At 44.7% G+C, this 15078-nt stretch overlaps 3 protein-coding genes across 3 annotated transcripts in view; 2 read left to right on the forward strand and 1 right to left on the reverse strand.

Moving 5' to 3' along the window:
* LOC122534063 (protein unc-13 homolog 4B) overlaps positions 1 to 1222 on the reverse strand; it is a 28865-nt gene extending 27643 nt beyond the window's left edge. Inside the window, exon 1 of the mRNA XM_043664354.1 lies at positions 1092 to 1222. Coding sequence (XP_043520289.1) covers positions 1092 to 1207 — 116 coding nt within the window. The 5' untranslated portion in view covers positions 1208 to 1222. The remainder of the gene's footprint in view (positions 1 to 1091) is intronic.
* A 4961-nt stretch (positions 1223 to 6183) lies between these two features.
* LOC122534067 lies at positions 6184 to 8012 on the forward strand. Its single transcript, XM_043664364.1, has 2 exons — positions 6184 to 7123; positions 7664 to 8012. The coding sequence occupies exons 1-2, from the start codon at positions 6184 to 6186 to the stop codon at positions 7999 to 8001; spliced, it is 1278 nt and encodes a 425-aa protein (XP_043520299.1). The 3' UTR covers positions 8002 to 8012.
* Positions 8013 to 8655: 643 nt separating this feature from the next.
* LOC122534066 lies at positions 8656 to 11248 on the forward strand. Its single transcript, XM_043664363.1, has 5 exons — positions 8656 to 8799; positions 8954 to 9243; positions 9338 to 9599; positions 9765 to 10099; positions 10226 to 11248. Exons 1-5 carry the CDS (start codon positions 8669 to 8671, stop codon positions 10537 to 10539), a joined length of 1332 nt encoding a protein of 443 aa, XP_043520298.1. The 5' UTR covers positions 8656 to 8668; the 3' UTR covers positions 10540 to 11248.
* The last annotated feature ends 3830 nt before the right edge of the window (positions 11249 to 15078 follow it).

Raw genomic sequence — 15078 nt, forward strand, 5'->3', positions numbered from 1 at the left:
ACAGTGCCACATTTATCAGTGACAGTATTTAATTTTTTAAACGTGATTCATACATTCGAGCGAATGTTTTATATTCTCATACATAGACTTTATATATAATAGATAAATTGTATTATTTATATTATTCCGTATCAAACAATTCATATACTTTTGAAGGATAGTGTACGTCTGTCTATTCTAAGATGTAGATGTGCAACCACGTTGCATATGAATCTTAGAATATTAAGTCTGAGATCATACATGGGAAAAACGCTGCTTTTACAACGATTGAAATGGAAACGACTTGCGTCGTCATTATTTCTCCCCCCGTTGTGAATTTTTCACTCTGCATCGCACTATTTTTTCCACTGCGATGCACTTCACAATTGAGAGATACATAAATGCATAATTAAAGAACGAGCAGATATACGTGATTCCCCGGAGTATGATACTGCGATTCCGACCTTCCAACGCTGCTAAAATACGCTGATACGATCGCGTGTATCAAAGCGTGATTCTGTATTAACAGCAATAACAATCGTGACATCACCGAAATCACATTGAACGTAACCGACAATTAAGACATAAATTATTGTTAACGACGATCCTTGAGGAATCACGTTCCAAAGAACCATTTTTTCATTCGCTAGCACAACTAGAATTAAGCATAACTGGAATTTCCAGAGAATTTTTATTTTCGAACAGAATGGAAAATTCAATCAAACGTTCATCCATGATCGTTGAACGATTGGGATGTTTTGCACAATTTTTGCCAGATCACAGATGTGCAAAAGTTGCGTGGCGAAAAAATATTTAAATTGTGCAATATTTTATTTCATTTTATTTTATTTTATCTCTTTTTTCTGCAGTAGAGAAATTTTTATCAACAAAATGAAATAAAATAAATTGTTTGCCCACAAAAGGTGAGAAAGAAAATTGTTGAAAAAAAAGGAACCAAAACAAAATTAAAAAAAAAAAAGATTCTCCAAAAGTGAACTTGATTTTATTTTTTCTATTTTTTGATGTTTCCTTTCTCGTTTGTCTTGCCTCATCGTTAGCGTTGATATATTGTGGCAAAGGTTCTCTCGTAGCAGAAATTTAATGGTACTCACATTGGCGTAACCCTCTGGTAGAAAATTTTTGGAATCACCCTGATCCAAGTATTTTCGTGGGCGTTGTGCACCGTCTTTGATCGAGCAATCGGCTTGAACAATTTCCAGTCGAACATCCTGCAGAGACTGTCACTCGTGAAAATATACTTGCTCGCAATGTGTGAGCTCGGACGAGAGACGCCGAGGAACAACGACCAAATGCGTCACGGTTTGCAGAGGTTGAAGCATTGAACAGAGTTCCACTATTTGAAGGAAATAATGGACAGCAATTACCTGCAATTGGACGTGACGGCACGCATACGCTGGCTGAAGGGGAAATATTGTAATCAGTGTAATCTCTTATCACGACTAGGAAAAGAACGATTTTTCGATATTTTTGCAAAATACTTGAAAAATGGTAACAGAATATTGCCCAATATTGTAATAAAAAATGAAGAAGTTGACGTGTTAAACGTCTAAACGATGAAATCCAGCGGTAGACAGAAAACGAAGACTCATTCACGACTGGAAATCGCAATTATCTCTGTACAGTATTAACGTAAGAAACTAACTTTACGACGTTATTACTCCCCTTTGATCTTTCGAACGAAAAATCCTCATTTTCCTGTTCATCAAGCGCCCTTGCGTTCCTGGATTCCATTTCCTCTCTCTTTCTCCATTTTCCTTTTCTTCTCGCGCCGTCACATTCATTACGCACACTTCCCATTTAACGTTTTTCCCCCGCGAATTTTCACAATTTTCAATAGTTGTCATATTACCCGTGACCTCTTGTTAAATTTGCTCAAAGAAGCGGGAGAAAGAAAACATTCAAAGTCTACAAAATCTTCGCGATAAAACCTATCTGACGAACGGCTCACGAACGTAATGATCTCACGTCGAATTGTGAGACGTCGCCTAATCTAAATCTGTATCCCGAAATACCTGCGTAATTTGAACAAAACACACGAGCGAGGCCGCATGATTCTCCAAAGACAAAGAGTCGATAATCGAGAGGCCAGCGAGATACACGCGACTTACTCCTCGTTTACCTCAACCCCATCGGCGTTGGAGGGGGAGGAAGGCTTACGTTCAATGTTTCCTTGGCGAGTCCATCAAGATTTCCCTCTCGGCGACCGGGTCGCCACGGACGAACATCTCAATCAATCCGTTGGGGATCCCTGTCTCGGAAGACGCGGACCGCGCGCGCCGCACGCCTCCGCGGCCATCCGCGCCGCAAAATCGCCACCACCGGGGGTGGATTGAGACGCGGCGGGGTGTGGCCGGACCCGGGATTAACCCCGTCTGACAGCCAATCATATCCAAGACAGCCCCACCACGGACGTGCATCCCTGACTGCAAGAACAGGCTGAAACTGTCGTCGTCCTCAGCCTCCACCCTCTCCTCCAGCAACCCCTCCACCGCTAATTGCCCTGGCTTTAATATCACGCGTGGAATGAGAAGCCGCGAAGGGGCAAAGGGGACAGGGATAAGGCAGCAGAATATGCCGAAGAGCACCAGGCAAACGGAGACTGCGCCCTCTCTCTCTCTCTCTCTCTCTCTCTCTTTCATCTGTGACATCTACATCGAACAGGAGAAAACAGAAGGCGGACTATGGCAGAGGGTATAGCAGACTACAACGGACTAGGACGTAGGAGGGCGCGTGCATATTTGCGGACTTTACGCGCGTACGCGAAGCGATTTTCGAGTGAAGGGGGGGGGGGGCCAATTTGCCAATAGCTCGTTTGGTTTATTAATGATCCTGACGATGATCGAGAAGCCGGTGCGTAACTGAGAGATTGATCGACGAGAACCCACGCCGAGTCCATTTAATCGTCATTACTCGATGATGTCGCGCGTTTATGCGCCGGCTGTCGAGACTTGTCGTCGATTTGCTCGTCGGAAAGAAATTTATATATATACATATATATATACTTCAAAGTTACTCGACCCAAAATCGATAACCAATTTCTCTTTCTCCCGTCTTTGGCGGAAAGTCTGGCGCGTTGACCTACGAAAAATTTTACGAAGAATCGTCTATTCCTCTCCCCTGGGAGGAGGAACAGCTCCATAATCCCCAAGATGAAATCACTCGTTCATCCGAGCGTGTTCATTTTTCCAAGCGTGGTAGCGCGAGAAGACTAATTAAAGACGAAGGGAAATTTCGTCGGGGCTGTGGAACACGAGGCTCGCCGGATCGTCGTCTTCGTCTTCTATATTGGCTCGTAAGGGTGGTTCTTATAAAGCGGAGCAATTATCCGGGTAAAATACTCTCCGAAATTTCCGTGATAAATTTCCGCCTGTAATAAGGGTGAGTCGCAAGTCATTTGGCCGGGCTCACGAAGAGGGTGGGTTATCGGAGCTTCAATAGAAATTCTTTCCAACCCCCCCCCCCCCCCGCCGTCGTCGTGGATGTTGGCGCTCGCTCGTTCGCTCGCACACACGCGAGCGTGAGTGTGTGCGCGCGCGCGCGCGCGCAACATCCTTTAATTTAAACATTTGTCGCCGATCTCATTCGATCTCCGTGTCTCTGGTCTCTTCCGGTCGAAAGCTAATAATCACTAGCTCCAAGCGTAGCGCAGAGGGGGCTAAAAACTTGGGAAACGGGCGGAATGTCGTCGTCTTGGCAAGTGGGGTACGAAGTACGAAAAGATGGGCCGCGTTATTATCGAAATGAAATTATACCGTCGTGAAATTGTACGGCGATGGCAGGGTGTAACGACGTAATTTCCCTACCCTTTTCTCTCACTTTTCTCTCAAATTTCCCGTTGCTTGGCGGAAGAATAAATTTACTTGCGAAGAACGTAAGGAATCTTCCAAGGGTGGATGAAATTTACAAAATTACTACATTATCGTATCGATAATATGGCTGGCTGAAGAGTTGTATCACTTGGGACGATCGTACTTGAGAATACGATTAACCAATTTCAGATTTACGACGGTTCTTCAACAACTCGAGCCGGTGGATGAAAACTTGGCGTCGCAAGGAGATGTACGACGCAATTCCGCGGGTCTGTTGTTCGGTTTCTAAAATATGCGAGACACGGCTCGAGTAAATTTCGGATTTATAGCACGATCTTAGCCTTATAATGAAACTTTTCGCAGTGGCTGAACACTTTGCGTTCATTAGAACGTGAAAAGCGTAGCTTTTTAATCAGATCGTTTAATCGCAACCTCTTTGACTAGTTAATCGTATGTGTCGTATATATGATGCTTGTGTATGCTACGTTGTATCTGACGTAAGGCAAAAGAAAAAAAAAAAAAAAAAAAAAAAAAAAAAGGCAATGAAACAATGACAGAGAGGAGAGAGAAGTCGAGAGACGACATAAAACCTTGTCGTAATTAAGCTCTTGCCCTTGAGCTTAAGCTCCTTAGAGGTTTTCCGAGGCACTGAAATTCCCGCATACCCGTCAACCTCTAATGAGGGGATTGCGGATGAAGTTTCAGGCTAGAAAGGAGCAATTAGGCGAATCCAGCCCTTGAAGAATCTACGCACGCTGTAGATAGATGTTCACATGTAGAGCAATATCTTCTCAAATCAAAGAGATCGCCAAACTCAATGTTTATTCAGGAAATTAGGTGAAAAAATTCTCTCAGCCGCACAGCTCTCTGTTAAATCTTGGAATTTGGCAGCCATCTTTGCCTAAGAAAAAAAAAAAAAAAAAAAAAAAATAGAGACAAAAGTAATAAAATAAAAAGAAAAAAAATAATCGTCGTGCCGGAGGAATCAACCACCCGAGTGAATCCTCGTCGGCAACGTCTCTCAGGCTGTCTCAATCCTGCTAGTCAGAGGTAAGAAAGATCACCGGGACAAAATTAAACGACCTCATCATCATTAGAACGCGACCACCTAATTACCGGGAACGTCTTAGACGCGGATGACATCGTCGACGAACACAGACAATCGAGCCACCGAACAGAAGACGCGCAGAGACACTCGCTCACCCCGCTCACCCCTACGACAACCGTTCCTCGCCACCACCGTCCTGGTTATAGCCGGTTATATCCGTGTGACGAGCGAGTCAGAGAGAGGATGAGACGGATCCGCTGTACACGGGGGATGAAAGCTTATTAATGGGAGGGTGGTAGGTGAAAAGGCCTAGGAACAGTAGCTAGAAGAAGAACAGGGTATAACGCGGGCCTTGAGAGCTGCTGGTGCTGCTGTTCGAGCTGGCTTCCGCTGCTTCTGTTGCAGGTGGATGAGTTTGAGGGTGGATGGTTGGAGGGTGGAAAAAAAGTAACAGACTCCCCGCAAATAACCCCCACGTTGTTGCCGGTAGGCGTGGCCCGGATGTATGGTGATGGCAGCGTTCGACCAATGGGGATTCCTCGAGCAACCCCGGCCTCGGCCAGCTTGGTCGAATGAAAAAATATTGACCGTGGCGAGGGGGGTATTCTGCGGTCCATTTGGGGGTTGCGGAGGTGAAACACAACGTCGGACTGATTGCCGAACGGAGTGGCGAACGGTGTGCGGGGGTGCCGGGGTGGGGGAGAGGGGAGGGGGGGGAAGGGTGCTGGATACCGCCGGGTGAATACCCCCCTCGTCACGTACGGGATCATTAGCCGGATATCCTTAGTCCTGCTCGCCAACCCTCTCTGATAGCGGTGATCCTCGTGCCTGACATCATTATCCTGGGACGCCGTGCAGCGCCAGCGCGGCGAGGCCATCCTTCGAGGCCATCCCTCGTCGTCGTTCCAGTTCGGCTCCTCGTGTTTTCGCCCTTCTCTCCCGTGTGTGTTTGTCGATGTCGCGTTTCGCCAGCAAACCCCGATAGTCGGGATCGTTCGCACGCTCAGTGATGTCGGTACGGTTCTGCGATCGTGTTGCCTCTCTGTGACGTGGACGTGGACGTGGACGTGGACGTGAACGTGAACGTGGTGGATAGGAAAAATTTATTGGCAAGCAGGTACGAGCGACAAGACCTGAAAATCTTTGGACCGATTTCGAGAAATATGGACGATTCGTGGCGTGGTTCACCAACGTAAAATCTCTGGCGAATGTCGAGACAATCGACAGAGACGCTGTTTGACATGAGAGCAGTTGGACACTGAAGTTTGATTTAAAGACGTTGAACTTGGAGGCGCATAAAAACAGCAGTGTCTTGGACAGGAGAGTATGGAGCCGAACGACCCGTCGGGAAGACTGACCGTCGAGGATCTGTCCGACTGCAGGAGCGAGAGCAGTCACTCGGAGAGCCAGTTGAGAGCGTTCCAGGACTACGAGCGTATCAAGGAGCTGAATCTGTCTGTGGAGAAGTCGAAGGAAGATCCTCCGATCGAGCCCAAGGACTTTCACCTGGGCCTGGCCGAGCCTGGCCGTACCTCCATTCGTTCGTCGTTCGACGAGTTCGAAAGTAGCAACCGAAATCTGCCGTTGCCTCTGAACAAGGGCAAGGATTTCAGCTACGTGACCGGCGGTTTGAACGAGATGGCCTATCACTTGGACAGATCGAGCGAGAACGACGAATCCCTGGATACGGCTAACCTCTGCAGGACCAAGAACGGCCCGACGGCCAAGGACTTGCTGTTCAATCTTCGCGAGAACAGGCAGAAGAACGCTCAGGCGACGTTGTCTCTCGACAGGTACGGTAAGGATTTGAACTTTGCCGTGTCGGAGAAGGACATCAAGGACTTTGGATTGCTGAAGAACTACAGCCTCGATCGCATGAAGGAGTTCAATCTGTCGTTGGACAGGATGAGGGACAGTCACATTGGCAATTTCGCGCTGGAGAGACTTCGGGGTGGAGCTGGATTGCTGGAAAATCCGCCGATCTTGGAGCACGGCGAGTTGAAGGGCATGCAGATGCAGCCGAGGAATCAGGATTTGGAGGCTATCGCGTTGGAACGTATGAGACGGTCGCATCTGTTGGGAACTGACCTCTCCGCCCAGAATTTGTCCACGCAGCTGCCACATCCGCACTCTATCACGCAAATGCAGCACTCGCAGCAGCAGCAGCAGCAACAGGCCAAGTCGTTCACCATCGACGCGATCCTCGGATTGAGGAACAACTCGAGGGAGAAACGGAGCCAGCAGCAACAGTACAGGAAGCATCAGGGTACTTGGAAACTGGATTTCCGCTTGCTTTCGTAAGGTGGTTGCATGTTGCATGAGTCTTTCTAAGATCGGCAGCGATAAGAATTTCGCGTGGAATCGTTGGATTAATTGGTTGTTCGTAGATCAGTCCTGCCTCCAACTTCACGTACATTCCCCTTGAAAACAAATGCAAACGTCTCGCGAGTCGCAAAATTCTCGTTAACCTCGAATGTAGTCGAGGAATATCAAAAGTCTCGGTGATTTTTTTTTCCATTAAATTAAACGTCGTCGAGCACTTTGTATCGTTCCTTTGCACCTCGAATTGTCTTTACTCAGAGATTTCAAAGCACGAATCTTGGATCTGACGTTCTCGATAACCTATACGAGCTTGCACCTCGAAAAGAATACATTCTGTTTTTTATTTTCTAAAGAAAAGTTGAATCGTAGAGATCAGGCAAGACGAAGGTGACGCCGAGCTTCTTTAAGAAAATTAAAAAAAATTTCCGCAATATAGAGAGAGATGTCGTGGAATGTGAAGTGTTGAATGGTATCGGGATCGTAGGTCAGGAAGGCGGGACGAAAAACGGCGGTGCGAGCTCGTGTTCCGGCGGCGGCGGCGGCGGCAAGCTGAAGAGGGTGCGTACGATCTTCACGGCGGAGCAGCTGGAACGGCTGGAGGGAGAATTTGCCCGACAACAGTACATGGTCGGGCCGGAGAGGTTGTACCTGGCGCACGCACTCAGGCTGACCGAGGCACAGGTGAAAGTGTGGTTCCAAAACCGGCGTATCAAGTGGCGGAAGCATCATCACGAGCAGCAGAGCCAACGGGTGCACGAGTTCCAGCGGTCGATGAACTCTTCGCTAGAGCACGAGGACAGCAACGAGACCGACAAATGGTGAAAGGAGTCCGCGTTCCTCGATCGAGAAGCGCCACTTCGTTTCCTCGTTTTCCCCTTGCTTCTTCCATCTTTCGATCCTAGAAACGTTCGGCTGCTCGCGCTCGGCGAGGCGCTTGGCTTGGTCGACGATTTTGCCCAGGGACGATCCTCTCCGACGCGCTCCCGCCATCTCCCAGAGGGATTCTCACCTTGTTCGTTACCTTCGACGAGCTTCTGATTCTTTCGCGACGACTGAGAGACTCGATCGGTGATCGCGAGACACGTGTGACGGGCAAGATTGCAACAACAAGGTAGAACCGTTGGTAGTTTCAAACGGAGAAAGATCTCGTAGATCTTGATCGACGAGGATATTGAACGGGGAATGAGATTCGTGTGGTTCTAAACGAAGGTTCTAATCAAAATAAAGATACGTTCGACGTGATCCAAGGAGGAAATTCGATTTCGTTGGTATTCGCGAGGTCAAACGTTGCACGTCCGATTTGAAAGGAAGACACGATCGATCGACTCGTCTTTTGCCGTTTCGATATTTGGCGTTGCATCGAAACGCCATCACACGATTTTTCAAACGAGACATGTGAATTATCGTCCGATAAGTGTTAAGTGGCAGTATTACCGTTCGGCGATTTTTCTTCTCGGACGCCGTGGACGGAGACGTTGAAATTTGAACGATGAAACAAGTAGACAGTCGCAAATCCAAGTGCGTAGCCCACTCGTATCTCGACGCAAGGGATCACCCTGATTCGTGTCGAAAGCATACGCAGAAAAAGAGTCAGTCCTTTCTGGTTAGCAAGAGCAGCAAGTGAGTATCTCGAGTCGACTTAATTTTGATTTCAAACTTCATCGTGGAAATTTCTTTGTAAATCCCTTTTCCGACAACTGAACGGCTGATCGTGTTGCAACGACTTTTACGAAAAAGTTCGACACATCACTATTCTCATAGAAATCTTCTTAAGGAATCCGGAATTGTCCTCGAGCTACTATTCCTCGCCGACCTGTTGTTACAAGCCACAAAAGAACACGTCGATTCACGACAGCGACGACGCGCCGTATCTCCAGAGAGACGTCTCTCGCTATAAACCCAACCGGGATAAACACTGCTCTGGATACTCCTTCAACGTTTCGTCGACGAGGAACACCCACTACGACGATGAGCTGCGCAACATCGACAGTTTCAAATTCACCGACGACAAATTGGGTGACCTTACGGGCCATGTGGTGGAAGACGTCGTGGAGGAAGTCGCAGGTTTTATTTCTAATAAGATAAATAAGTTCTCGCGATGGCGCGTACCAGTAAAAACAAAGAGGAGATTTACGAAATTTGGAATTTTCTTTGACAGAGGACGATCGCGAGGTGCTAGCTGAATTCTTGAACAGGGACTACGAGGAGCGAGAAGGATTCGACGAAACAGACGAAATAGACGATGAGTCCGACAGGTCACCGCAGACTCGCAGGTCTCGCAGTCAGAGAAGATCTAAACCGGAGGCATTGTTGACGAAGCAACAGCGCTGGAGAGGCGCGGAGCAGCCGGAGCCGGATACGTGGCAATTCCATTGCCAGCAACGTGTGTCTACTGTACAAAATCGTCCTCCACCCTCCAGGTAAAGTCAGAAATTTCACTCTCAATTCAAGATCGATCGAAGTTTAAACTATTTTGCAAAGAGCACTGTCGTTGGCAATCAAACGTTCAAACGAGCAGAGAGACAACTCGAAGACTCTTGTCTCGAGACGGGAGATCGCGTTTTTTGAAACGTAGTTGCGGCTAGGTATTACCACAGCGTGGCCGAGCCCGAGGAAACCGAGCCCTTATCAGAAGAAGATTTCGTCCGAACGTCGCTGAGGCGGCAACCTGCGGACTATCGTCGATGGTCGTCGCCGAGAAACGAACCTGATCGATACGACGACGTCGCGACGTCGATGCAGTCGAACCGACGAGCCAGTACGAAACCGAATGTGGACCGGCTGATGGAGTCGGAGTTGAATAGAACGAGAAGGTGCGATCGTTGCGGTAGCCTGTCCAGCAGCAAGAACGTACCGCCTTTTAAGAATACCTGTAGATTCGACGAGTATTGCGCGAGTATTCCTATCAAGGGACCAATTGGTAAGATTCTTCTTCTGCTAGTTGACTTTTGCGTCTTTTAGATGTTTCAGAACTTCTCTTCTCGTTCCTATTTCTTTTCATTTGTTTGTAAGTAAATAAAAACCGGCGAATGCCTGCTGCTTTCAGGCGACGAACCGGAAAACTACGAACAAACGTTCTGCGGCCGCTGCAACGTGAGCCACGGCTCGAACGATCCCAGCGGCATCGTCGACACGCCGTCGTCTGCGTACGCCATGAAATCGCGCAGATCCCGCGAGACAAAGTCACCGACGTTCTACGAGCTCCCGGAGCAAAGCCAGGAGAAATTCTCAAGCGATTATTCGCGATCCCCGTCGAGGTACCAAAGCAGAAAACCTGCAGACAGGTCTACGGAAAATTCGAACAGGTTGTTGCACACTTCTCGCGGCACCGCGCGAACACTTCCTCGATACGTCGAATGAGAACGGTCTCGACCGGATTCTCCGAAAGACCAAGCAAAACTACAGAAACTATTGAACTCGATAAAAGACAAAAAAAGAAACTCACGAGTCGAGTCGAGAATTCAGTCGTTGAAGCATCCCACGAACATTCTAGCAACGTTTCAGGATCGAAGAAGATTGTTCCCTCGTTTCCAGACGATTCTCGCGACTATTTTCGGATAAGGAATTCGTCCCTGTATCACTGTTTAAGGATGTGTGTGTCGAACAAGGTAGAAACAGAAGTCCATTTCGTTGTAACTCATCCACGAGAGCAACGTATCCGTGAGAGAGGATAATCGTAGAGCAGAGAATAAAAGAAAAAAAAGAAAAAAAAAATGAAGAAATTCGCTCCTAATTCGATCGTTCCCCTCCCTACTACTGGTTGTGTAATATATATTTTTGTAACTGTCCTCTCGGGTCTTGTAGATGTTACGCTGTACTTATTCGTCCGAGATTAACGCTAGTTGCACAATGTACATACGCATTAGGTGAAGTTGATTAGAGTTTGAACGTGTCCCTCAGGCGAAAACTGTTTTTGCTTTAAGTCTTCGGTGTTCGACGATCTTCTAAATGGCAATGTCACCGTTCCCTTGGCACGAAATCGACTGTATATACGAGACACCCACCGATTCTGTGTACATGTACGCGTACGTGTTTGCAAGGAGAATAAAACCTCGAATCTGTGCACCGAGCCCCAGTCTACTTTACCTTGTCCTCGTAGCATTTCTCACACATTGATCTCCGTAGACTTTCGTAGAGTAGAAGGATGATCCTGCCATCTGAAATTGAAAAAACTTTGCACACTGCTGTTTTTTTTTTTTTTTTCTTTTTTAATTTAAAGAGGTTTCCTACGACTCGACCAAAAAATAAAAATTCAAATGACAATTGAAGAATTGAAAGCAATGGGAAAAGTACATACCGGGAACAGACTGGTTCCCGAGTTAAGAACGGCGAGGGTAAGAAATTCTCAAAGGAACAACAATCGTTCTGATTCGTTTTTCTCCGTGCAGCAATTGGTACTAATTAATTAGCGGCGTGTCTTACGCTCTTCTCGCGATTTTATTCGCGGCGGTAGGAGCGGGCCGCAGCTTTTTGTCGAGCCACAAAGGCGGTCGCTTTCGCCCGGGGCTTTTGTTTAAATATTAATAACGCGCGGAAACTCTGTCGCTCTCTGACCGCCGCTGGAACACCGTGCTTTGTTCAATTAAACTTAATATCTTTATTATATCGGAGAGCGACGAGAGCGGATATTATTTATTGCGGTGAAAGTCCGGGAAAACCGGACGAGGAAACTAGTTTTTCCCTCAAAGCCGCGACTCGCTCGTTTTTTTCTTTTTTTTTTTTTTTTTTGTTTCTTTTCGGCGGAACGGAAAGAGAGACGGACAGATTTTAATAATATTTTAACGATTCTCGTTGATTTTGCATGGAAAGTCCACGTCTAAATTTCCCGACAAAAATATACATATAAATCTTCTTTTTTCACTTTTTCTCTTTCTTTTTTTACTCGACAGGAACGAGATGATAAATTGCAGAGTAATTTTTTAATAACCATCGATTGATTTTGCGTGAAAATAAACAAACCAACAAGTTTGATTTATTTTCTGATCATTTTCATCAACTAAACGAATTAAGAAAGGAATAATTTGGAAAGGAAAAGACATCGAATTGGCGAAAAATGTTTCTCTGCGGGCTACAATTTAATCGATAATGTCGAACAATCGATTTACGTTTGTAATTTTGCTGCATTTGCTGGATTTCTCATTAGCGAACAATACGATATAAATGAATGGCAGATAGGTATACATCGAACGTGCTTTTCATTCGTTCAGCGATTATCGAAAACACAATTTTGAAACACGTTTGGCACGGTTCGAGCGTTTTCAATAGGAAAACAAGGTCGGAATAAGCGAAATGAATTTAACATCAATTCGATTGTGTTATTTTGCTAGAATATCAAATTTCCCCCGACAGTCTCGCGTTTTCAAGTTAGATCATATTCCCAGCAAAATATCTATACGCTTCTAATTTCTTTCTCTTCAATCGTGTTCGTCGGTTCCATAAATGTTTTTTCTCAACCTCGCACTGTCCAACAATTCTAACTTCCAAGCTTAAATTAAGTTTATTAATTAGTTATTAATTTATTAATTCAACAACGAACGTTCTCGTTTTATTCGTTTGATTTGCGAGATCACTGAAAACTCTTCTATATAAGGCTGAGAGAAAAAAAAAAAAGAACGAAACGAACAAAAACGTCGCACGAGTAAATTACTTCACTAACCGCGTTGCACAATTAAATTTAATATTTTTAAGTTGGCAACAGGCTAAACACGCGCAAAGAGCAGACAAAAATATTTCTATCGCTAGGTGGATTCGGACTTTTTTCCCCCGAGATTTCAAAACGTTTAAAAAATTGTTTACAGTTTATTCTTAACAGCAGCAGCTACTGTGTTTCCTCTCAATGTTGCACGTATCTTTCTTTTTCTCTTTTTCGATACTGAAACACTGAATTTTTATGAAACGTTGAAAATGTATATTAAAAACCTATATGCGAAAACGTAATATTAAAAAAAATATGCGTGTCTTTAACGATCGTGATATTTTTAATTAAAAGGGAATTCGTGAATATGTGCAAGTGATTTGCAGATATTTTTCAAAACATCCCGGACGAAGGAATACTGTCACGCAATTCGAAAAATGATGTTTTTCGGGAAATTGAAATCTCGGCATCGGCGAACGAGGCGAAAATACAAATGTAAATAAAATCGAGTTCTCGCCCTGCTAAAAATCTATTTCGAATGGGGATCGGCCCGATATCCATTCGTAACTTAAATAAACTAAAAGCTGTTTCGTGTATATATATATATATATATATATATATACACACACACATACACGGAATATACTAAATAAATATTACTCAGAAATTCGTCTAAAAATTTCATTCGTCCATTCTCTCCCATTCGACGAAAAAGAAAAAAAAATTCGATAATCAAACCTAAACTCTTCAATTTGAAATCTCTAGTAAAATTGCGCGATGTTTAATTGCACGTTGACCGTAAACAACTGATTAAAATAAAACTAAAAGCACAACGAAGCGTTCTCGCGTTGAACGTGTGATAAGTATTTTTAAATGACGACCAATAATCTCCAACATAATTATATACGGCGATAGCCTAGCCGGCAGGCATAAACGTCGAAAAGGAAAAAGAAAAAAAAGAAAAAAAAGCTCCCTATTCCCCTGACGAGAATTGAATGCGTTTTCCGAGACGAGTGTCAGTGAAACAATTTCTAAAGGCTCGACAAGTTGGTGATGCTCAAACGAAACGAAACGAAAGAAACGAAACGAAACGAAACGGTGTACAACGAGAGGGAGAGTTCATCTCTCTTTCTTTTCTCTCGGTCTCGTTGCGAGCGACGAAAAGGCCACGACATTCGCGTCAAGATTGACGATTTAATTTAAGAATCCTCCATTCACCAACGTCTGCCCACTGTTCGCCAGAAATACGCGTGCGCTCACTTTCCTACCCGGCGCAAAGAGCGACGCTGAAAAATGCTGAAATACCCAGCTCGAGCACCACTGCTCCAGACTACCTATACAGATCCAGAGTGCATCTTAAATCGAAGTTTACACTGAAAACATTTATCGCTAACCTTTCTCGAGGTTTAAAAAAAAGAAAAAGAGAAAAATTACCAAGGTATTTTAAACTAGGAATATTTCTGTATCTCTTGTGCCTTTCAGTCTATTTCTTTTTTTTTTTTTTTTTTTTTTTTTTGTTTCTTGTTTCGGTGGATCAAACGCCAGGAAATTAAACGTCGCGTATGGTTTCAAATTTATGCAAGGAAGTAAAATATTTAAAGAAAATAAAAAGTCATTAATAATTTTCTCAAATTTGAAACATTTGATCGAACCGATTATTTTAATCTAAATTGGAAATTTAACTACGTGACAGAATAAAAGTAGAAGTATTGAATTTCATATTGTTTTCTAATTGAAGTACTATTTTTTAAATACTTGTCGATCAAATTTAATTAAACAATAAGTCGAATTACGTTGTTGCGCGGTAAAAGCATCGAAAAGTTTCGTTAAAAAGAGTTGAGCAATTTAAAATTCATTAAAAAAAAATTAAGAATGGGTAATGTCCAAAGACATTTTTAAATTGTAAAAGTTATTAAAGTGAAATCTCTCTATCTATCTATCTATCTATCTGTCTGTCTGCCTCTCTCTCTCTCTTTCTCTCTTCTGATTCACGAAGCCAAGTAGCGTAAGCAAATCGAACGTCAGCCGTCAGTGAAACGAGCAGAAAATTGTAATCGTCGCGGGGGACATCGCGTTTCCATCGAGCAACGAAATTCCGTGATGGAAAAATCTGACGCGGGTGACGTTGGTAACTAATATTCGCTCGTTACGTGCAGCCCTTTTGTCGGCATGATAAATTAGCCGTCGACCCATGTCAAAGGGCCACAAAGAAAGCAAACCTTCGATGGAGAATCGTACGGACTTCGCTATCAAGCTGGAAACAT

Source organism: Frieseomelitta varia, unplaced genomic scaffold, assembly GCF_011392965.1.
Source record: "Frieseomelitta varia isolate USP_RPSP 00005682 unplaced genomic scaffold, Fvar_1.2 scaffold_574, whole genome shotgun sequence".
Taxonomy (NCBI): Eukaryota; Metazoa; Arthropoda; class Insecta; order Hymenoptera; family Apidae; genus Frieseomelitta; species Frieseomelitta varia.

Coding starts and splice junctions, on each gene's coding strand:
- LOC122534067 (XM_043664364.1), top strand. CDS start 6,184: ATGGAGCCGAACGACCCGTCGGGAAGACTGACCGTCGAGGATCTGTCC. Junction 7,124..7,663: donor ACAGTACAGGAAGCATCAGG/GTACTTGGAAAC, acceptor TCGGGATCGTAG/GTCAGGAAGGCGGGACGAAA.
- LOC122534066 (XM_043664363.1), top strand. CDS start 8,669: ATGAAACAAGTAGACAGTCGCAAATCCAAGTGCGTAGCCCACTCGTAT. Junction 8,800..8,953: donor CTGGTTAGCAAGAGCAGCAA/GTGAGTATCTCG, acceptor AATCTTCTTAAG/GAATCCGGAATTGTCCTCGA. Junction 9,244..9,337: donor CGTCGTGGAGGAAGTCGCAG/GTTTTATTTCTA, acceptor TTTCTTTGACAG/AGGACGATCGCGAGGTGCTA.